The sequence below is a fragment of the Narcine bancroftii genome, chromosome 1 (genome assembly GCF_036971445.1).
Source record: "Narcine bancroftii isolate sNarBan1 chromosome 1, sNarBan1.hap1, whole genome shotgun sequence".
NCBI classification, from domain to species: domain Eukaryota; kingdom Metazoa; phylum Chordata; class Chondrichthyes; order Torpediniformes; family Narcinidae; genus Narcine; species Narcine bancroftii.
The window spans coordinates 61,256,515-61,278,178 of NC_091469.1; the positions used below are offsets into that span (position 1 = coordinate 61,256,515).

The following is a 21,664-nucleotide window of genomic DNA, read 5'->3' on the forward strand; positions in this document are numbered from 1 at the left end:
AGACTAAATGACACAAGTGATGATGATGTCATGTAAGAGACGATCTGTCAGGCGGAGGTGTAAATCGAAGATGAATGAAATCAGAACAGGAAGGGAAACAAAATCAATGCTGGGATTTGTGCAATATTGAAACCTAAATACAGAATGAAGGGAAAAATCAAATTAATATTTGCAACAATGCCAAGTATTCAGTCTTTCCACTTTCTATCAGAACTGGCCACTTCTGATAGAAACTGGAACACATTCAGGTAACTGGTTACCTGAATGTGTTGAGTCCAGAGTGCTACAATATGCCTGGACAGAAAGTGAGGTGCTGTTCTTCAAACTTCTGTTGGGACAGTGCACAAAGCCGAAGTCAGAAAGGTTTTCATATTGCCCCCCTAAACTCACATTCCACTTTAGCAATCCCTGTGCCATCGGTGCTCTGTGATTAGTAAGGGATTGCTTAAGGTGGTATGTGAGTGGGAAGGGAAGGTTGAGAATCACTGCTCTAGACACAATTGTTACTGAAATATTTTGCTTGAGAAAAATTGTCATTGGCCCATTTCCTTTGGAGTTATGAAACCGTGCACATAACGAGTCAATTAGTACGATTCAAACAGTGGTTTTCAGACTTTTTCTTTCCACTCACATACCACCTTAAGTAATCCCTTACTAATCATAGAGCACCTATGTTGTAGGGATTACTCGGGTGGAATGTGAGCTTAGTGGGGAAGTTTGAAAACTACTGGGTTAGAGTGAGGGTGAAATGCAAATGGAAAGTGAGATTAACCCAAGATTAAACAAAATTGATATACAAAGTGGTCACTCCATCTTTATTTAATTTCTTCAGTATTGAGGAGACAATTTCATGAGCAATGCAGCACATTGGTAGAAATGTAGGTGAATTCAGTTTCACTGAAACAGAATGTTAGTGTCCTTGGATGGTGGAAAGAGAAAGAGAAGACTGCTTTTGCATCTCCTGCAATCTCAAGAGTGTGTGTTGGTGGACATAGAAGAGTAAACCAGAGAGTCACAGCAAGAAACATCCCTTCAGATTGCAAATAGCAGGATGGAGGGGCTGATGTACTTGATGGGAGCCTTGCAGTGAGCAGAGAAAATGGAAGCAGGAGTAAACCATGCAGCCCTGTGCCCATTTCATCATTCAATAAGAAAATGAGTAATCTTTTATTTCGGCACAATTTTCCTGCACTAAATATGTCCATTGATTCCTTTGATATCTAAACAATTGAAATTCCTCCACTCTTGATGGGGAATTTCGAAGATAAACCACTTTATGTGTTGAAAAAAAAAGTCTTTGTATCTCTGTCCTGAATTGCTAATCTTTTATTTTGAGACGTTGGTTCTTCGAGACATCATAGCCAGTGAAACCATCAACTGCTCAGCTACCCTGTCAAGCCTCTTAAGGATTTCATACATTACAATTATATCCTCTAAATTCTAGAAAGTATAAACTAGGTCTGTTTAATCTGTTGTCTTTATAAATCTATCAATCAATCTGGTGAAACCTTGCTGCACTCTCTCTAATGTAAGTTTACCATTCCTTAGATAGGGAGAACAGACCAATGGAGAATATTCCAGTCCCTGTTTAATACGGAGCAATAATTTTGTTGCCGATTTCTCTGACAGTAAAGATCAGTGTATCATTCCTGATGTTTGCTGCAATTGCACGTTAATGTTAAATGTTCTTTGTAGAATATTATCCATTTCACTCTATCTTATACTTAAAACAAAATTCCATCTTTGTTAGTGAAAGCAGATTACCTTACAGTTACCAATTATATTTTGAATTTGTTCTTTCACATCATCTATCCATGTCCCACTTAAGCCTCTTTATGTTCATCTCACAGTCAGTCTAGTCACCACCTTTATATAATCAAAAAATTTGGCAATATTACTCTTGATTCCTTCATCAAAATGACTGATGTAGGTTCTGACCAGCTACAGCTGCAGCAACGATCATTAAAGCAAGCCGCCAGCCACTTTCCCAACCCAGAAATATCCTAATTATGTCTGTTAACCAATCTTACAACCAGCACTTTCTAAATCATTTTAATAAACCTTTCTAATTCTAATTAATAACTTCCCATGAAACACCTTCACTGAAGGGAATCTGAAAATCCAAAAATTTAATGTCTGCTGACAAAAGCATAAAAGCATTGGAAAAGTTAACAGGTTAGGCTCAGGCCCTCCCTTAGTACAACATATCGCTCCACCATATTCCCACCTACTGAAAACCAGTGTGATGGTTTTTTTTCTCTCTCTCTCCCAGTTCTGACAAAGGATCAGATCTGAAGCAGGCCAAAAATGTTGACTGCTTATCTTTCCACTGATGCTGCCTGACTTGCTGAGCTATGCCAGCATTTGCTGTTTATGGTTCAGATTTCCAGCAGCTGTGGTTTGCTTTTGGTTAACCTTGCTTGATTCTGCGAGTTGAAGTCCAAAAATATTCCCATAGCTGTGACAGACACAACTTCCCATTCATAAATCTGTATTGGCTTTGCACCCTGAATTATTTTCCAAGTGCAGTTACCACTTCCTTAGTAACAGAATCCAGCACTTTCCTGCCTCTGATGTTCGGTAATTTGTCTCTTGTTCCTTGTTTTCTCGCTCCTTCACTTTTTCAATAGTAGTGTTATATTTGCTATCTTCTGATCTGTGTAAACTCATTCTTGGATCTGTGGAAGTTCAAGAGATAGCCAGTGCATCCATTACCTCAGTAGCCACATCCATCAAAACCCTAGGATGTAAGTTATCAGGTCCGAGGGATTTATTGTCTTTCATGCTCATTAATTTCTCTAATTACCAGGTTCTTAAAAATGCTAATTTCTTAAACTACTTTATTTTATTCTTGACTTGATTTCCTCCTGATTCTGGGAGCTGTCCTGTGTCTTTTTCTGTGAAGGCAGACACAAAATATTTGTCACTTTATCTTCTTTTTCGGTATACCCAGTGGAAGTCCTCTTGCCTCGTTCTGCAAGCGATCCATGTTCACTTTAGCCTGCTCATATTTTTAAACATTTTTTTAGGACCCATTGGACCGCTTACAATCAATTCTTTTTTGCTTACCTACTCGAGTATTCTGTTTCTAGTTTCTTATCAATAATTTTGATAATTTTTTCCTTCAGCCTTGGGGCTAACCACTTTTATGGCAACATTATAAACTTATTTTAATTTAGTACTATCCCAGTGGTCTCTTGATAGATATAACTGATGACTTTTCCTGTTTTTTTTTTACCTTAAAGGAATAACATAAACCATGAATTAATTCTTTAAATTTTCTATTTCTTATTATTGTTCCTTTTATTGTTATCTCTCAATCTACGGTAGTCATCCAATGTTTTATGGCGTAATAGTTTGTTTTCAGTGCCAGATTGAACTGAAACACTTGGATCTCTGGAAATATGACATAAAAAATAGAAAATACAGCAAATATTTAGCAGGTCAGGCAGCATCTGTGGGAAGATGAGCAGTTACATTTCAAGACAAAGTACTGTGGTCTGTGCTCCTCAGCTGTTCAATTTTAATATTACCGGTATTTGGAAAGCAACTACAGATAAACCCTGATTAACGATGTTCTGACTTATGATGTTTCAAACTTACGATGGACTGAATCCGTACTTTTGATTTTGAGTTCCGATGTTTATCCTCACTTGCAATGTCACATCCACCCACACATCCTAATTCCTGATGCAACAGCCGCCTGCTCATCCGAACTCCCGACACCCTGGTTACCTGCACCTACTAACAGCCTGTGCCACATGGGGCTGCTAGCACGAGCAGGGATGTTGAGCTTCCGGCAGGAGCGGGGACATCAAGCTGCAGGCAGGGACAAGGCAGAATACTACCTGTACATGTAGACACAATTTTGACTTATGATGCAAGTCCCAGAACTGAACCCCATCGTATGTCAGGGTCTACCTGTAATACCTTTACTTTTGGATCCCTACAAGAAATGTTTCCTTAAATGATTAATTATTTAACATTTTCCCTTTTGATTTAACAACTTGATGTTGAAATATAACTTTGTCAATGAATTCCTCTGGTGCCGTTTCATGTCTGTTGGAAATAAATGCACTGAAGGTATCTTTTTTTCCCTTTGCAGTGGTGCAAGGCTGGTGAATGCATCAGTAAGACACCTCTTCCTGACTACATAGATGGAGAATGGAGTATCTGGAGCATGTGGAGCTCTTGTAGTCGAACATGTGATGTCGGGGTACAGTTGCGGCAGCGTACATGTGATAATCCCAGGTATATCAGCTCTTTCATCTTGATCATTTTCTTTCTTCATATTGCTGAGTGCATTCTTGCTTAAAGTACTTGAATGAGGCAGAAGGAGATCAGTTTTAAAATAGCCTGTTTTAAATATCCACTTTTCACACGGTCTTTGAGGCAAAAATGCTCCCTATTGGAAATCCAGTGCATTTTTAAGTTCTCCTCAGTCTGTCTTTTGTCTTTTGTTTGTTACAGTCACAAATCATCCCCCATATAACCTTTAGCACAAAACAAGGTCACTTAATGCTTCATGCCTCTGGCAAATATTTGCTGCCTGTTTAAACTGGGGGCTGTTAAAATAACTCTGTCATTTATTGGAAACTAGAATTATTTACTAATGTATTCATTTTTGAACAGGAATTTGATTGTTGATTTTTTTTTTGCAAAGCCTGGAGAAAGGTATAAATATAACTAGTTCTACTTAAATTAAATGTGGCATGTCTGCCAAACTAACTAGACGACATCAAGAACTAGAGGATGGATATTAGAGGTGTTAAACCACATTTAAATAGAATATGTATCAAGTAAAATTTGTTCAATTTGCTTTGGCAATAGCGAGAAAATGTATTGATATAACTTGGAAGTCAGATATTGATTTGGGAATGGATAGATGGCATGCAGAAGTTTAGAGTTGTATTCCACTTGAGAAAATACATAATTTAAGATAAAAATACCATATATATTTAGAAAATATGGTGCCCATATTTAGAAAATGTTGGTATTAATGCTTAAATTTATCTTGAACATTCCCTTTCGCTTATGGGTCTCCATAAGATATCGAAAAGTGAAATACTCCTGCTGTGGTTCACTTGTCCTGTTCCTTTTAATTTTTTCTTTTCTCTTTTCTTGCATTTGCATTTGTAGGGGGTCATAGGGAGGAGGGTGGAGTAGTAGAGGGTTTCTTCTATTTTATCATATGTATATGATACATAAACACACCACATATATTAGGAACACATTTGAAATGTTGTAAATGTTTATTTTGTGGTTTTAAATTTTAAATAAAGTGTATAAAAATAACTAGAAGATGTTATCTGTTGTGCACAAACAGATCACAATTCCAGGCCCACTTGCATTGTAGAAATAGCCTCCCAACTTGTTCTTCCATGAACAACCATCTTATTGAACCATTTAACTTCCTTCTCTATTTTATTTTACCTTCTCCTCAAGAATAGGTCTTAATAGCTCATGAGGTTCTAAAAAGAAGATTCAGGCAATATATTTCTCTCTGGCACATGCCTCTCTTCCTTTAGTTCACCAAGCCAACATTACTTATTTTGCATATTCTTTCTTCCATAATTTTCTCTCAGATCTTACCTAGAAGACCCATTTTCTGCATTTGACTGCTGACCACACAATTACACCCCTTCCACAAATAATTTTCATCTGTAAATTACAGTCTGGTTTCCACCAGAATGATATCCAAAATGTCATTCATCTATTACTCTAATGCTCACTGACAGAAATTACCTTTTCTTTTAGAATTTTCAATTTTTCCTGTAGTTTTTCTGTAGCATTGTCCTTCTCTGTCTCTGGTTCTCATTCCAGCCCTCCAGCACTTCAAGAATTTGGAATATCTTCAATTTTGCTGTAGCCCCAATTCTTTGGTCTCCTTAAGGGTTTTTCACAAGCTGAACAAGAATCTAGAGGTTGAATTTTTATCACAGGCCCATCAATAAAATTGAGTGTGGAATTCGCCACACCATGGCAACTTTGTTCCAAGCATTATATTTGGTATAGTTTGGAGTTAGTGAGATAATCCTCATTAAAAATCACTAGGATCTGATTCTTTTCAAACAGTGCTCAATTCCTGTATTTAAATTGACCTTTCAGCTTTGAGGAAATTTAATGGGACAGCACAGTTAGTACAATGCTGTGGCAATGCCAGTGACCCAGGTTTGAATCCAGTGCTGTCTGTAAGGAGTATGTACATTCTCCCTGTGTCTGTGTAGGTTTAGTCCAGGAGCTCTTGTTTCCTCCCACCGTTCGAAACATTCTGGGGTTGTAGGTCTAATTGGCCACATGGGCTCATGGGCTGAAAGGGCCTGTTACTCTACTGTATGTCTAAATTTAAATTTAATAAGATTGTTTTCAAGCTCAAGGATCTAACTCAGTAGAACTACACTTTCTCTACAGATGTCAAACTTACCTTGTTTCTATTGCAGGCCTGGTCCTGAAGGCAAAAATTGTCAGGGCCTCCATGCACAATACAGGATATGCCAAAACTCACCTTGTCCAGCAGGAGTACCAAGTTTTCGAGACTTACAATGCCAATCATTCAAAAGGCTATCGTACCAAAAGCATTCCTTGCAGTGGTATGCTTTCACTGATAAAGGTAAATTTGTTTTGAAATGTCTCTGTTAAGAACTTAAAATTATGTTTGCATCCTTCAAATTATCAGTTTGGTGAATTGAACAATGTTGCATTTCTGATATGTGTTGTGATTATATATAATCACTGACAAATTAGTACCCAATGTGACGGGTTTATAACTGATTTGATAGATGCATCTCTCTGAGAAGTCATGCTAGAATGTAAACTTCATATTTTGAGCAATACATTTGATTCTCTGTTTTATGATGCTCATGTTTCTAATATTCAAAGCACAAACTAAATTTGACTAATAAATAATTGATGCCTGTCAAAATGTTCATTACTTTCCCATTTATTAACCATGAGCAATAAATTTTAAATTTGGACATAGCAGTGCCATTACAGGCCATTTCAGCCCATGAGACCATGCTGCTCAATTTACACCCAATTAACCTACACCCCAGGTACGTTTCAAACAGTGGGAGGAAACGGGAACCCCCAGGGAAAATCCACACAGACATGTGGAAAACATACAAGCTCCTTACAGACATCTTGGCATTCAATTCCCAGTCCCAGTTACTGGCGCTGTAAAGGCCACTAACCGCTACTGAACCATGCTGCCTTATGCTGACCGTGATGCCTCAAAGCTGGAAAGTCTATTTCAGTACAGAAATTTGGGTGGAACAGTTGGCTTATGGATTGGTGGGCACTAAGTTGACCTTGGTGCTTTTAAACTGTCTAAATCTGCCAAGCATGAAGGACTGGAAGAGCCTGCTCTTTGCATGATGGATTTGGAACAGTCCCATCACAACAAAATTGCTGTTGCAAATTTGTACCAAGAGTTTACTATAGATTTTAGCCAAGGGATTTGGAGGAGCAACAATATTCTCCCATTCCTCAGTTGCTTTCCTGCTGCTTTCAAAGTGTTCAGCACTGCCCTAAGCTCATGGTGAAAATGTTCTTTCATTATATTCTTGAAGATGTCATTTAAAATGCAAAGGAAAGCAGAAATTGGGGAGAAGAACAGAGGAGTTGGAATAGTGTAAACATAAAGAAAAAAGGCTCAGAAAGTAAAGGAAAAGGAGAATTTCAGGAACATGCAGCACTTCCACATCTGGTGTAATGGCAATGTTGCTGCTGGTGTGGATCTGAGAGGAGCAGGAAAACACATTATTCAGTGCTCCTCCTCCACTAGCCCTGTACAGATTTAAGCCACCTGAAGAACAGGGCCGGTTTTTTCTTCATTGAAGACCATGACCAAGATGGCAGACCAAACCTCGAATGTTGCAGGTTCCAAAGGGTTCAATGGGGTGGCATTGGTCACCAGAGAAGGAGGACACCCTCCATCAAGAAGGAGAAGCTTGGGAGAACACCCAAAATGTGGGAGCATACCGATAGATCACTACGGGAGTCAACAGCCAAAGGTCTCACACCTGACCATAGGCAGCTGGAGACCAGCTTTTAGAAACCAGGTATTGGGACCAGGATTTATGAGGGTGCCAAAGGTGAGCAGAGCTCTCAAAGGGGCTTGGTTGATGACAGATACCTAATCATTTTGAGTTTCAAAACCAGGGTTCTAGGAGGATGACTTTAATGCCTCAAGCTCAAGTTCTCCTCTGGATGGGCAGGAGGTCATGTTTTCACTAAGATTACGGGAGTGCAGATATGGCATCGGATGAGTGGCTAGATCCATTGACATGCAATGTTTCTGAAGGGACTCTCTTTGCTTTCCTTTCTTATCTTAATAGTGGGTGCTGGACCAGTGGCACCTCTTTGTGTGCCTTTACAGGGCAAACAAAGGAAAACAAATTGTGTACTTTGCGTAGATGACAATTAAAAAAATCTTGACAGAGTCTAATACAAGATAAAATGAAATAGAACTGAGAGGTAGGATGAGGAGAATGGAGATGATGATAAATATGAAAAGAGGAAATCGGAAGAGTCAAGTTTTAGGTGTGGAGATATAGAAGATAAATAAAAATGAAGATTTTTTTACACAGAGTTAGATGCCTGGAATTCATTGGCAGGGTGGTAGTGGAGGTTGATACAATAGGGACATGTATCTTAGATATTCGTATGTATGTGAGAAAAATACAGGGTGATGGGTGTGAGGTAGGAAAGGATTAAATTGAATAGGTTTATAAAACATTGTGAGCTGAAAGGCCTGACTGACCTGTAATGTTCTATGTTTTAAAGAAGAACATATGCTTTTTGTAGGAGAATTTGTTTTGCGTCAGGGACTTGCATTTTTGTGACATGAGGAAGGATCTTGTGATATTCATTTAGAATGAAAGGTGAGGATTTCAGCATTCAACTTATTATATTTAATGGACTTTTATTGTAATAAAATGCATCAAAGCCAGGACTAAAACGTAAAGGTACTCCTGCTGATTCACAACAACATGACTATATTGAATACATTAAATGTTCCAACAGTCCCCAATATTAGAAAATATCATATGGTAAAGGTTAAAGTTGAAATAATTTATTAATAATTAGATTGATTGTACAACTTAGATACAATAGGATTTTCACCAATGAAAATTCACCACTAATTGTATTTTTTTTAAATAAAAGACCAGTTTAAACAAAATAAAATTAGCAAGGTGCCAATAATCAAATGCCCATTTATAGTAATCCTACACTAATCCTATTTCATTTTCCTTGCATTCTTTCTCAATATTATGAAGATTAAGTTCACCTAACATTAACCCAACCCCAATCTGACTTTAATGTGCAGAAGATTTAATAAAAATTAACTGGAACTAGTTTAAAATTCTGCGGTAATAACTAGATGGCATACATAGTGGAAGAAATGGTGAAATCAAAAGTTGGAATTTTCCATGGAAAATATCTTGCAATGATTTTTTTTTAATTTTACAAATCTGTGGATTATACAGCAAGCATGGAAAAGGATATGGATCAATGTATCAGATCTCCTTAGCAAATGGGAAAGCTTGTATGGGAATTATAAATATGAAACTTTCCATGCAGATATTCTATAGAAATCCAAATGAAACAAAAACAAAACAATGAAAAATAACAGTTAGCGTATTTGCAGCATCCATTCACAGAAAGTTAAATTCATGGAAAACAGTGCCATAAAAATAATATGAAAAAAAGTCATGTAAAATGGGTGATCATCAAGAAGTCTAATCATAACACTGGACAACAATATTTTTCAAAAGGTTTGCTTCCTGAAAAAAAATGGGGATTATAATAGACAATTTTGAGATGAACACAAAGATAATTTCAAATTTGCTGAATCATGTAGGAAGCTGGAGAAAAAAATAAATTAACTTTTATTGAATTTAGCATGTTAATTGCATAATGATGTTGACACATTGATTTAGATTAATTGACCTAAAAATGTTTTGCTGGTGATTTTTGTTTGTACTCAGCAACTGATGCCTCTCAGGTCAGTGGTCAACAATAGTTGGCCAGCATTAATAGATTTTAGTTGTCCTGATACGGCTTATCCATGGTCCTAATGTCACGGTGAAACCTTTCCCCATGTTTGTCACTGACTTCACCAAGATCAGCAGGGAGGAAGTATAAGTGCAAATGCAGAAAATGAATTTTCAATGAAATGTTGCATTTCATGGTTTTGTAGGCTTGAAAAAACTTAAAATATGAGAAGAAATCACAAAAATAGGTTATATCTAAAAAAATGGCATATGATAGGAAATTTTTCAGTTGATTTTCATGATCAGCGGCCCAAATCCATAAAATACACTAAAGGTATTCAGGAAACAAAATCTTTTTTTTCCAGTGTAATTCATGCTTGGTTCAATATCCAACCAAAGTTTAATTCATAAACAACTGATGGTGAGACTCTGGTAGAGCTCAGCCCACATTCTTAGCACCTTCAAGTGCACTGAAAATTGGAAGTATCTTTCACTAGTCAAAATCAGTGAATTAATCTTCAACTGCCTTACCCCACCAGCTACATTGTACACCACTGAACCTTAATCTCACACCGAAAAACAATATCTGTCAATCAGAACTTGCACCTAATATACATTGCTTTACCTTTCCTTCACACACACAACAAATCTCATATGCCTGCCAGTATTTGTCATGACAACTTATTCTCTGTGTCACTCGCATTCTCTATGTCATTCATTCTCTGTTTCTTCTTTTGCCCAATTAACAGCATAACCTAACTAGCATGTCTTCAGATATAATCCGAGTGGAGGGATTGCCAAGGCAGGGCTGAAATTGTTTTTTTTTTGTTGCATCCAGTGCAAAAACATCCCCCTAATACAGTGGTTCTCAACCATTTTCTTTCCACTCACATACCACTTTAAGTATTCTCTATGCCATTGGTCCTCTGTGATGAGTAAGGGATTGCTTAAGGTGGTATGTGGGTGGAAATAAGAAGTTTTTAAATTGTACCTCATTGACTTGTTACGTGCACGGTTTCATAATTCCACAGGAAATGGGCCATTAACAATTTTTCTCAAGCAAAATATTTCAGTAACAATTGGGTCTAGAGCAGTGATTCTCAACCTTCCCTTCCCACTCACATCCCACCTTAAGCAATCCCTTACTAATCACAGAGCACAAATGGCATAGGGACTACTTAAAATGGTATGTGTGGGAAGAAAAGAAGGTTGAAAACCACTGTCTTAATATATCACATCCATTTCTTTCATAGTTTTTTTTCTGAATTTAAAGCTTCATTTGATGTAACTGCATTTTTTTTCATTTTGCCTCAATTCAGTAATCACAGCCTAGCATACATGCCTTTCTCCATGCATTAAACAAAGGAATACAACCTTGCCAAAAGATCAAGATGAAGAAATGCCGATACTGGTCTGCACATTCACAGCCACTGGTTCTCATATTAACATTGCATGTAATTTTCAGCATGGATGTTTATGAACTACCAGGCAGATCGTGACCAAGCAGTTGGCTCGGAAAGCAACCCTGACAGTGGCAGAGGGAAAACACAATGCTGGAGAAACTCAGCAGGTCAAACAGTGGCTTTTATATAGCAAAGATAAAAGTATATTACCGACGCTTTGGGTTAGAACCCTTCATCAATTGTTTTGGGTTGTAGGGACAAGGCAGCACATCAGAGAAAATACCTCGAGCATGATAGCACTGTATTGTGTGATGTCTATTCACATGTTCCCAGACTGGAAAAGCCACAGTAATGGAGGGACTTGTGTGTGACTATGAATCCAATGAATACTTTGAAGTCACAACCAAGTTTTATTGCCCAACAGCATTGTGTAACTAAAGTAAAATTTGATGTTAATTTGTTTTTTTTTGCAAATATAAATTTCATAAGAGCGAATCTTATTCTGTATTTCAAATTTCTGGGTGACTTTCATTGGGGGAAATTTCTGTAACATGAAGTGGTGTACAACAAGGGTCACCACTATTTTTATGTTGTGAACTTTATGTCTGTATGAATGGACTGCACGGTCATAGTCACAGAATGGCTCAGTAATTTGCTGTGTTCACTCAAGTCTCGCTAATATGGAATAAATGTGGTATCTCACTTGCTGGACAGCCAGAACTAACCTTCATGATCTACAGTTATTTGTCCCACATCAACTGGGTGTTGAAGAAATCAGATTAATACTGAAAATAGAATTATATTTTAGTGGAATGAAAATTGTAGCTGTTAAAATATTGGGAATTAATTCAATAATTAGGTGGTAATAATGTCCAACTAATATATGCAAAGTCTCTGGAAATAGGAGAAATGAACATAATAATTAACAATTTAAAAAGAAACAAAATAAATTATTGTCAGTAAAGAGAGTAGAAACAGAAACGGCTGTTAAGCAATTCAGGCAGTATCTGTGGAGAGAGCTTCAACATTTCAGGCCAATGACACTTTGTCATTGACAGTATTGAAATGTTAACTGGATTTCTGTCTCCACAGATGTTTCCTCACTTGCTGATAAACCCTGAGAATTTCTGTTTTTATATTAGGTTTGTAGCAGGTCGCTACAGTTATAACTTGAGGAATGGTGTGGTTATAGCTCAAGGTTATAATAAGATAGGAGACTCTCACATGAAGGTAGTGTAGTCAACACTGAGTTTATTGAGATGCAGCTCTGCCTTTTCTAGGCAGCTGGTCACATCACCACCGGGGCATGACTGTCGATTGGCCGCCTTGGATCCGCAGGTCCGAATTGAACTCCCTGCGATCCGCTGACGGCGATTGGTTGATTCAACTGCTATTATTGCAGACTATGGGAGCGGGTCTCCCTTCCCTCATGCTGCTTGCTCGATCGTCGTGTTCAACGGCCATTTCCTGTGTCAGCCCGCATGCCACTATAGATTTATAATATCTGTATTTGATAGTTTTCAGAAGATACAAGAAGAATGGTTTCCCTATTGTTGAATGAGATGGTGGGTGGTTGTGTGTTGTTTATAAATTGAATTATGTTAATCATTTGTATGAACATAACAACATTAAAAATGTCCCCTCAGGTTGGCATTGGAAATGTAGCAAGATATTAGCTAATCTGATTCTTGACTATAGCTCCATCTCCTGCAATTCCCCATAATTAAAAATTGCCCAGGAGTCCACAAATGAATCACTCTCTACCTTGAAATACTTATCTTTTCCTAGAACATTGAAATAGGTAACATTAGCCAAACTTAAGGATCTGTTCATCCACACTGATTGAGGTTGGCTGACGAGGAAGTCAAGGATCCAGCTGGATTGTCAACTTCCTCATCAGCACACCTCACTCAGAATGAATCAATCACATCCCCTCTTATCATCAACATAGGACATCCAAGGCTGTGGCTTAAACCTCTAATCTACTCCCTGCATGTCGTGGCCAAGTTCTCCAACATAATCCATAAATTCACTGACAGATGTTGGAGGAATATCTGGAAATAATGAATGCAGGATAGAGATTGAGAACCTGAATGGATGGTGCCAAAACATCAATTTAGTTCTCAACATCACCAAGACAAAGGAGCTGATTGCTAATTTTGGGAAAAGAAGCTGAGAGACCATGCAGTTCTCTTCATTGAAAGGATTGAGGAGGAATAGAATAGTAGCTTCAAGTTTGTGGTAGTCCATAAATCAGAAGACCTCCCTTGGAGCCAGCACATCAAGCCAACTATGAAGAAGGTGCACAAAAGCCTCTATTTTCTGAGGAGATTCGACATGTCATTGAATACTCCAAACTTCTGCTGGTGCACTATGGAAAGTACACTGACAGATTACATCACAGCCTTGTTTGGTAATTGGAGTACCTAGTAAGGCGGAAGACTGCAGAATGTAACAAACATAACAGATCCATCACAGTCTCTGACTTCCCATTCACTGACGAAAACTATATAAGGCACTACCTCAAGCAGCCAACATCATATAGGACCCCCTGAATACATCCTCCTCCCATTGCTACCTTTGGACAGAAGGTTCAGAAGCTTGAAGGGGGAGGTGGAAGGGGGGGTGTGGTGTGATGATGTAGGGAGAAGATGTGGAAAGATGCCTCTCCTGGCAAAATTAATTAATACCCAACTCTTTTTAAACTTTTTCAAATACTGAATAATTTTAAAACTCTTCTAGAGGTCTGTAAAGATGGCTGCAAAAAATTCTAAAACACGGACTGCAAATAAAAAGCTATATCTGAAGTTACAGTGATGGAAGAAGCAGGACCTACCTTGAAGACTCAGCCTCCGATCCTGGTTCTTCTCCAGCCATGATCTACTAAACCTCGGGTAAGGATTCAAACTCTAGCACCACCTTCTCGGGGAGCTGGAGAATATGATGCAGGAGCTCAGAAGAAAACTACAGAAATGATTGTAGAATCAATGCACATGCACGGGATTTCACGCATGCGTCCTACAGAAGTGATTGAGTCAGAGCTTGCAGATCCAACTTTAACCATGGTAGCAGGTCAAACAAGGGCCAAACAAAGAGCCCATTTACAATTTCAACCGTTGGCTCCATCTACAGAAGAAGAAGAAGAAGGGGAAGTAGGAGTGGAAGAGGAGAGTCTTGTGCCACTATCACAGGGAGAGGAATCAGATGAAGGAGGAGGAGATCAATATATTCAAGGTAAGGTGGGTGCATATTATGATACCCCAAAATCTTTTTGGGGTAAAAAATTGATTCAATTAGTGAAAAAATGGATGCAAATTTTGCAGATGTGAAAGCAGATTTTACTACTCAACTGGGAGCTATTAGAGAAGATATGACTGTAATGAAGTATAGCAAAGTGCAATAAAACTGTTGATAACAAAAAAGTACACGTACATGTTAAAAAATTTGAAGATTTTCAGGAATGTTATATGGAGGCAGAAGAATGTAAAGATTCAGATAATAAGATAGAAGATTCTTTTTAGAGTGTGGGAAATTCAGAAAAAAAGGATTTATTGCAAAAAGTTGATATGTTGGAAAATCAGAACAGAAGAAATAATGTAAACATTTTTGGTTTGCCTGAGGACTTTGAGGACATTAATCCAATACAGTATTTTCAAAATTAGCTGCCTGAAATTTTGAGACCAGAGAATTTTCCAAATGGATTGGAACTTGATAGAGCACATGGAGCTCTAAGGAAAATCCTGTATCCGGGACAACCGCCATGCTCTATTTTGATTAAATGTTTACGTTATCAAGATAGAGAAATTATTTTGAAAATGGCAGTTCAAAAGCCAGGGAACAACAAAGTCCCTTTAATGATACAGAATTTCAGAGTATTCTTCTATGTGGATTAAAGTAATGAAATTGTTAAAAGAAGAAAAGAATTTAACCCAGCATAGTCAGTTTTGTGGAAGAAGGGATATACATTTTCTTTCGATATCCAGCAGTTCTTAAAGTTTTTTATGGACAATTTCAAGCACAATTTTTTGTTAATGAATCTGAAGCTTTGGAATTTGCCAATTCGCTGCCTAATAATATGCAGAATGGAAGACAATGTTATTCATCTCAACAAATGGAAGGGGAGCAAGAAAAATTGAAGGCAGGAATTCCAGTAGGAAGACAGCCGACAGAGGTTCAAGTTGAAATAGATGATGATCAAGTCAACATAGACCTTGAAGAAGTTTATCATACTTGATTTACTGATTGAAATTAAATTTTGATATTCTGTCTGGGGAGGCATATTCTCTTTTTCTGCTTTCCTCTTCCAAATCCTCATGCCACTTCTTGTAATTAAGGAGGTTAGTGCTGACCTAATCAGTGCTTTTGAGTTTTTTTTTTCTTTTCTTATTTTATTATTACTTAGGGTTTCTTACTTTCTATCTTTGGAGATGTTCTATGTTTTGAAAGTTGGCTGTGGAGACAAGATGACCAGAGAAGGGAGATGAGTATTTGTAAAATTATTTTGTGGCAACACATAGTTTGAATTATATAATATTTAATGTGAATGGGGTGAATAATCAAATAAAAAGGAAGAGAATTTTAGCTCATATTAAGTAGATGTTGCTTTCTTGCAGAAAACCCATTTAACTGAGAAAGAACATCAAAAGTTAAAGAGAGAATGAGTTGGTCAAAATATAGCTTCATCTTTTCATTCTAAAGAATGAGGAGTGGCTATTTTAATTAACAAAAAGTTTTCATTTGAATTACAATCAACAGTTATTAATCCTGCTGGTCGATTTGTTTTGGTGAATTGTCAAATGTATTCAGAATCCTGGATTTTTATGAATATGTATGCACCTAATACAGATGATGACAAAATTATTCAAGATGTTTTTTCTTCATTTGATAGAAATAAATGGAAATATAATTAGTGGAGATTTTAATTGTTGCTTTGATCCAATTTTAGATAAATCTAAAAAGTCTTTCACGAAAACAAAAATGGCTAAAAGAATATTGATGTTAATGGAAGATTTAAATTTGGTGGATATTTGAAGGAAATTAAATCCAAGAGAGAAAGATTATTCATTTTATTCTTATCGGTTTGATTCTTATTCCAGAATAGATTTCTTTTAATTTCAACTCATTTACAAGAAAGAATTGAATATGTACAATATAAACCTAGAATTCTATCAGATCACTCACCATTATTGATGTCATGTTTGAATTCTGATAGAATTGATTCAATTTATAGATGGAGATTTAATTCGTCATTATTAAAAATGTAGAATTTTGTGACTTTATGAAGTCAAATACAGATGTATTTAGATGCAAATATTAATTCAGTTGATAACAAATTTGTTTTAAGGGATGCATTAAGAGATACAAACTTTGTATTAATGCTTGCCAAGCTAATATTTTATGTTCTCATTCTCCTAATTCATAATATTTTTGTTTAGTTCTATCCATTAATTTTTCAATCTCATATGTCTGAATTGAATTATAATGCATTTTTTAAATGTATTTATCAATTCCAACCTCTCATTTTCAAATGTTGATTTTTGTAATTTTTTTCCCCAAAATTATTATTTCCTTCTCTAATTTTTCTTAATTTTAGTCAAATTACATTATTTGGCCCTTAAATAAGCTATTTGTTGTTTTTTATTAGGGGACATTAATTTGATTGCTTTAGGATTAAGATTGATTATGTATCAAATTGGATTTTTACATTAAGCATTGGCTGTCTCTAAAGAAATATTTGGCCATGACCTGAAAATCTGATTGAGTTTTAGGAATGCAAATATGGCATAGTGAAGTGAAATCCTGTATTCCTTTAGAAAAGATAATGTATAATTTAATGGATAAATATCATTTTTTTGTAAAAGTATGAAGCCCATATCCAAAAATTTTTGGTTTGAAGATTTTATCTCTCAATCCGCTCTGGTATGATGTATAGGTTTCCATAGCTAACAAGTTGAATATTGTTGTTTTTAAGTGATGATCTCATTTCTTCTTTCTTAGTGGGTAGAAGGGGGCGGTGGGTGGATGTTAGTGGGGTGGATGAAGGAGGTTGGGTGGGGGTTTATTCAATTATATACTTTCTGTAAGAATATGTTATAATTGATGTCATATGATTTTAAAATTATAAACAAAATATTCAAGACAAAAAGAAGCCTGAATCCCAGTCCCTTCAGGTTCAAGTATAATTTATTTCTAATGCCTATCAGGCTCTTCAACCTCCTTTTAGTACGCTGGCCATAAAATACTTCCAACATCACAAAAAGGACTGTCTGCACTATTGTATCTCACCTTTTTCTCCTCTTGCATTGTGATAACTGAATATTTATTATCTATAAAATCTTTTGCATTTATTATCTTTTAATATAATTGAATATAATATTTGGGTATAATACTATTATAAAAACACAATGCTGAAGAAACTCTGCAGGTCACACAGTGTCCTTTATATAGCAAAGATAAAGATATATAACTGATGTTTTGGGCTTCAGCCCTTTATTAAGGTCTGGAAAAAAGTTGGCAGGTGTCTGAACAAACAAGTAAAATGGGGCGAGGAGCATGGTCACATAGGCAGAAGATAATAGGAGGGGCACAGCAGCAAGCAGGGGGAGGAGGGATGGCTGAGTGAATAGAGATGGAAGGGGGTGGAGAACTGAGGGAAAGAAGACAGGGGGAAGAGAAGGGAATGAGAAAGGAGAGCAGATAAGCAGAAACCGCAGAACTTGATGTTGATGTCATCCAGCTGGAGAGTGCCTGGACAGAAAATCAGGTGTTGTTCCTCAAATTTACAGAAGACATGAGTATGGGTGTGGGATTCAGAATTGAAATGGTTGGCCACTGAGAGGTCACTGTCACTGGTGTGGATAGAGCGAAGTGATCTCCCAGTCAACACATGGTCTCTCCTATGTAGAGAAGGCCACAAAAAGGGAGCACCAGATGCAGTAAGTCAGTCCTGCGGATAATCAAGTGAAGTGTGCTTCACTTGATAGGCCTGTTTAGGGCCCTGGACTGTGGTGAGGTAGGAGGTGTGGACACAAGAGAGGCACCTCCTGCGGCAACAGGGAAAGGGAGGGTGCAATTGGTAGGGAGGGATGAGTGCACGGAGAGAGCAGTCCCTAATGAAGGCAGAAAAGGAAGGATGTGTCCGGAAGTGGGATACTGTTGTAAGTGCTGGAAATTCCAAAGGATAATTTGTTGGATGTGGAGGCTTGTAGAGTGGTTGGTGAGGGCAAGGTGAATCCTGCGTTAGTTGGGTCTGGGGGAAAACGGGGCCAGGATAGATTAGTGGGAAATGGAGGAGATGCAAATGAAGACTGAATTGATGGTGATGGAAGGGAAGCAACGTTTGTGGAAAAAGGCAGACATTTCTGATTATCTGGACTGGAAGATCTCATCTTGGGAACAGATATAACAGAGACAGAGAAATTGTGGGAACAGAATAGAATTTTTGCAGGAAATATGGTGTTAGAAAGTGTATTCAAGGTAATTGTGAGAGTTGGTGGGTTTGTAAAATATGTTGGTGGAAAGCTTATCTCCCGAGATGGAGACAGAGAACCAGAAAGGGAAGAGTATTGTCAGATATGGCCCAGCTGAGTTTGAGATTGGGGTGCAAGTTGGCTGGGAAGTGAATGAAGTTGATGAGCTCATCGCAGGTGCATGAGGCAGCACCGATGTTGTCATCAATATAGCAGAGGAAGAGTTGAGGGGCCTTGCCTGTCCATGGATTGCTCCAAAAACCCAGAAACAGGCAGGCATAGCTGACTCTATGTGGGTAACCTTGGCTACTCGTTTTATTTAAAGGAAAAGGGGTGAGTCCAAGGAGAAATTATTTAGAGTAAGGAAAAGTCTGCCAGGTGGAGGAGGGTGGTGGTGGTAGAGGGTGACTCGTCAGGACTCTTGTCCAAAAAGAAGTGAAGTTATTTGAGATCTTCTGTATTGGGAATGGAGGTATAAAGATATTGGACATCCATAGTAAAAATGAGGCAGTCTGGTATAAGGAATCAAAGACATTGAAGAGATGGAAGACATATGAGGTATCACAGATGTAAGTAGGGAGGGCTTGGATTAGGGGAGAAAAGATAAGAGTCAGGGTAAGAAGAAACTAGTTTGGTGGGGCAGGAGCAAGGGGAAACAATTGGTCTAGCCGGATGGTTGGCTTTATGTATCTTAAGTAAAAGGTAGAAACAAGCATTGTGGAATGGGAAACAATGAGGTTGGAGGCTATGGGAAGGAGGTGACCAGAGGTGATGAGGTTGGAGATGGTGACTTGATGAACTGTGGTGGGGTCCTTTGGTAGTAGTAGGAAGTGGCTGAGAACTGTTGTTTGGGCTCAGCAAAGTAGAGGTCAGTGCACCAGACCACAACAGCATCACCCTGGCCTGTGGGTTTGAAGGTGAGGTTGGGATTGTCGCAGAGAGAGCAGAGGGAAGAGCATTCAGAGGAGGTAAGATTAGAATAAGAGACAGGAGTGAAGTTCAGATGATTGATGTCTTGGTGGCAATTAGAAATAAAAAGATCCAGAGTGGGAAGCTGGCCAGAACAAGGTGTCCAAGAGGAAGAAGGCTTAAAATGGGAGAAGGAGGTTTGGGTGGGGCGGGGGGTGGAGAGTCATGGTCATGGAAGTAGGGATGGAGACAGATGTGACAGAAGAAGAGTTTAGCATCATGGGGTGTGTAGAACTCATTAAAGTGTGGGCAGAGGGGGATGAAGGTGAGGCCTCTACTGAGGACCGAGTGTTCAATCTCAGAGAGGGGAAGGTCAGAGGGGATGATAAAGACCAAGCAGGGGTCAGAGTGGGAATCTTTGGTGAAGGATGTTGCAGGAGGTCAGAGGGTAAAGAAGGAAGTTTGGGAAGGTCAAAAGGGAGAGATGGAAGGTATCGGCAGTCGGGGGGGGGCTCAAGGGTTGGGGAGGTCGGAGATTGGAGGTGGAAGGTTGAGGGGTTGGAGGGCAGAGGTGGGGATTGGGAAAGGTCAGAGGGGAAGGGCAGAGAGAGGAGGGGTGTGTAGGGGGTCACTAGAGAGAAGGGGGATGGGAGGGTCAAGGGGTTGGGGGAAGAAGGGAGCTGAGATGGAGATTGGGGTAGAGTCAGGAGAGGAGGAGGGGGATAAGGAAGGGAAAGGGATGGTGGGGGAAATGAGACAGTGGGATCCAGCAGCTAGATTGGGACCATGGAAAGCACCTATGTTATTGGGAGCCACGTAGTGAGAGTTGACATTGAAAGCTCTGGCCCAAGGAGGGCGGAGAACCAGGTGAGAGTTGGTGATTGAAGCATCTGGATCTCTGGTAGTTAGGTGGCCAAGGTCTATGCTGGAGTCATTGGCTGTGGTGTTGGGAGCTCCAGTAAGCAGGCTACTGGAGCCAGGGTTCAAGATAGTAGCCGAAGCATCAGAAGCTCTGGTGGACAGGCAGCTAGGGCCAGGGCTGGAGTCGCTGGCCAAAATGTTTGGAGCTCTGGTATGTGGGCAGTTGGGGCCAGGGTTTCAGTCAATGACTTCAGATTCCCTTTACTGGACTGCCTTATATTTACAATGGATGTCCAATCCCTTTATAACTCCATCCCCAATACAGAAGGTCTCAAATCACCTCTTTTTTTCTGGATAAGAATTCCGACCAGTCATCCGCTATCACCACCCATGACTAGCAAAATTTGTCCTCACTCTAAACAACTTCTCCTAAGACTCATCTCACTTCCTTCAAATCAAAGAAGTGGCCATGGGTACCTGCATGGGTCCCAGCTACACCCACCTGTTTGTGGGCTTGGTGGAGCAATCCATGCTGCGAGCCAACACAGGTAAGGCCCTTCAATTCTTCCTCCAGTATATTGACGAATACATCAGTGCTGCCTCGTGTATCTGCAATGAGCTTGTCAACTTAATTCACTTCGCTGTGAACTTCCATCCTGATCTCAAATTCATCTGGGCAATTTTCATCAACACTCTCCCCTTTCTGGATCTCTGTCTCTATCTCAGGAGTCAAACTTTCCACCGACTTATGGTACAAACCCACTAACTACCACATCTACCTCTACTACACTTCTTCACACCCTGTCCCCTTGTAATTTCTCTGTCTCTGCCCATCTGTTCCCTAAATGAGATCCTCCAGTCCAGATCATTGGAAATCTCTGCCTTCTTCAAAAAACATGGCTTCCCCTCCACCAGCATCAACTCAGTCCTCATCTGCTCATCTCCCCTGGCCCCCTCTGCCCCCCAGACTCAAAAAAGACATGATTCCTTTGTTCTTACCTAACACCCCACCAGCATCCTCATCCAA

The 21,664-nt window shown here is 38.7% G+C and overlaps 1 protein-coding gene across 1 annotated transcript in view; it reads left to right on the top strand.

Annotated features, from left to right (window-relative positions):
• LOC138735984 (A disintegrin and metalloproteinase with thrombospondin motifs 19-like) overlaps positions 1 to 21,664 on the top strand; it is a 377,361-nt gene that overhangs the window by 226,132 nt on the left and 129,565 nt on the right. Inside the window, exons 12-13 of the mRNA XM_069885117.1 lie at positions 4,106 to 4,251; positions 6,441 to 6,610. Of these exons, the coding sequence (XP_069741218.1) occupies positions 4,106 to 4,251; positions 6,441 to 6,610 (316 nt within the window). The remainder of the gene's footprint in view (positions 1 to 4,105; positions 4,252 to 6,440; positions 6,611 to 21,664) is intronic.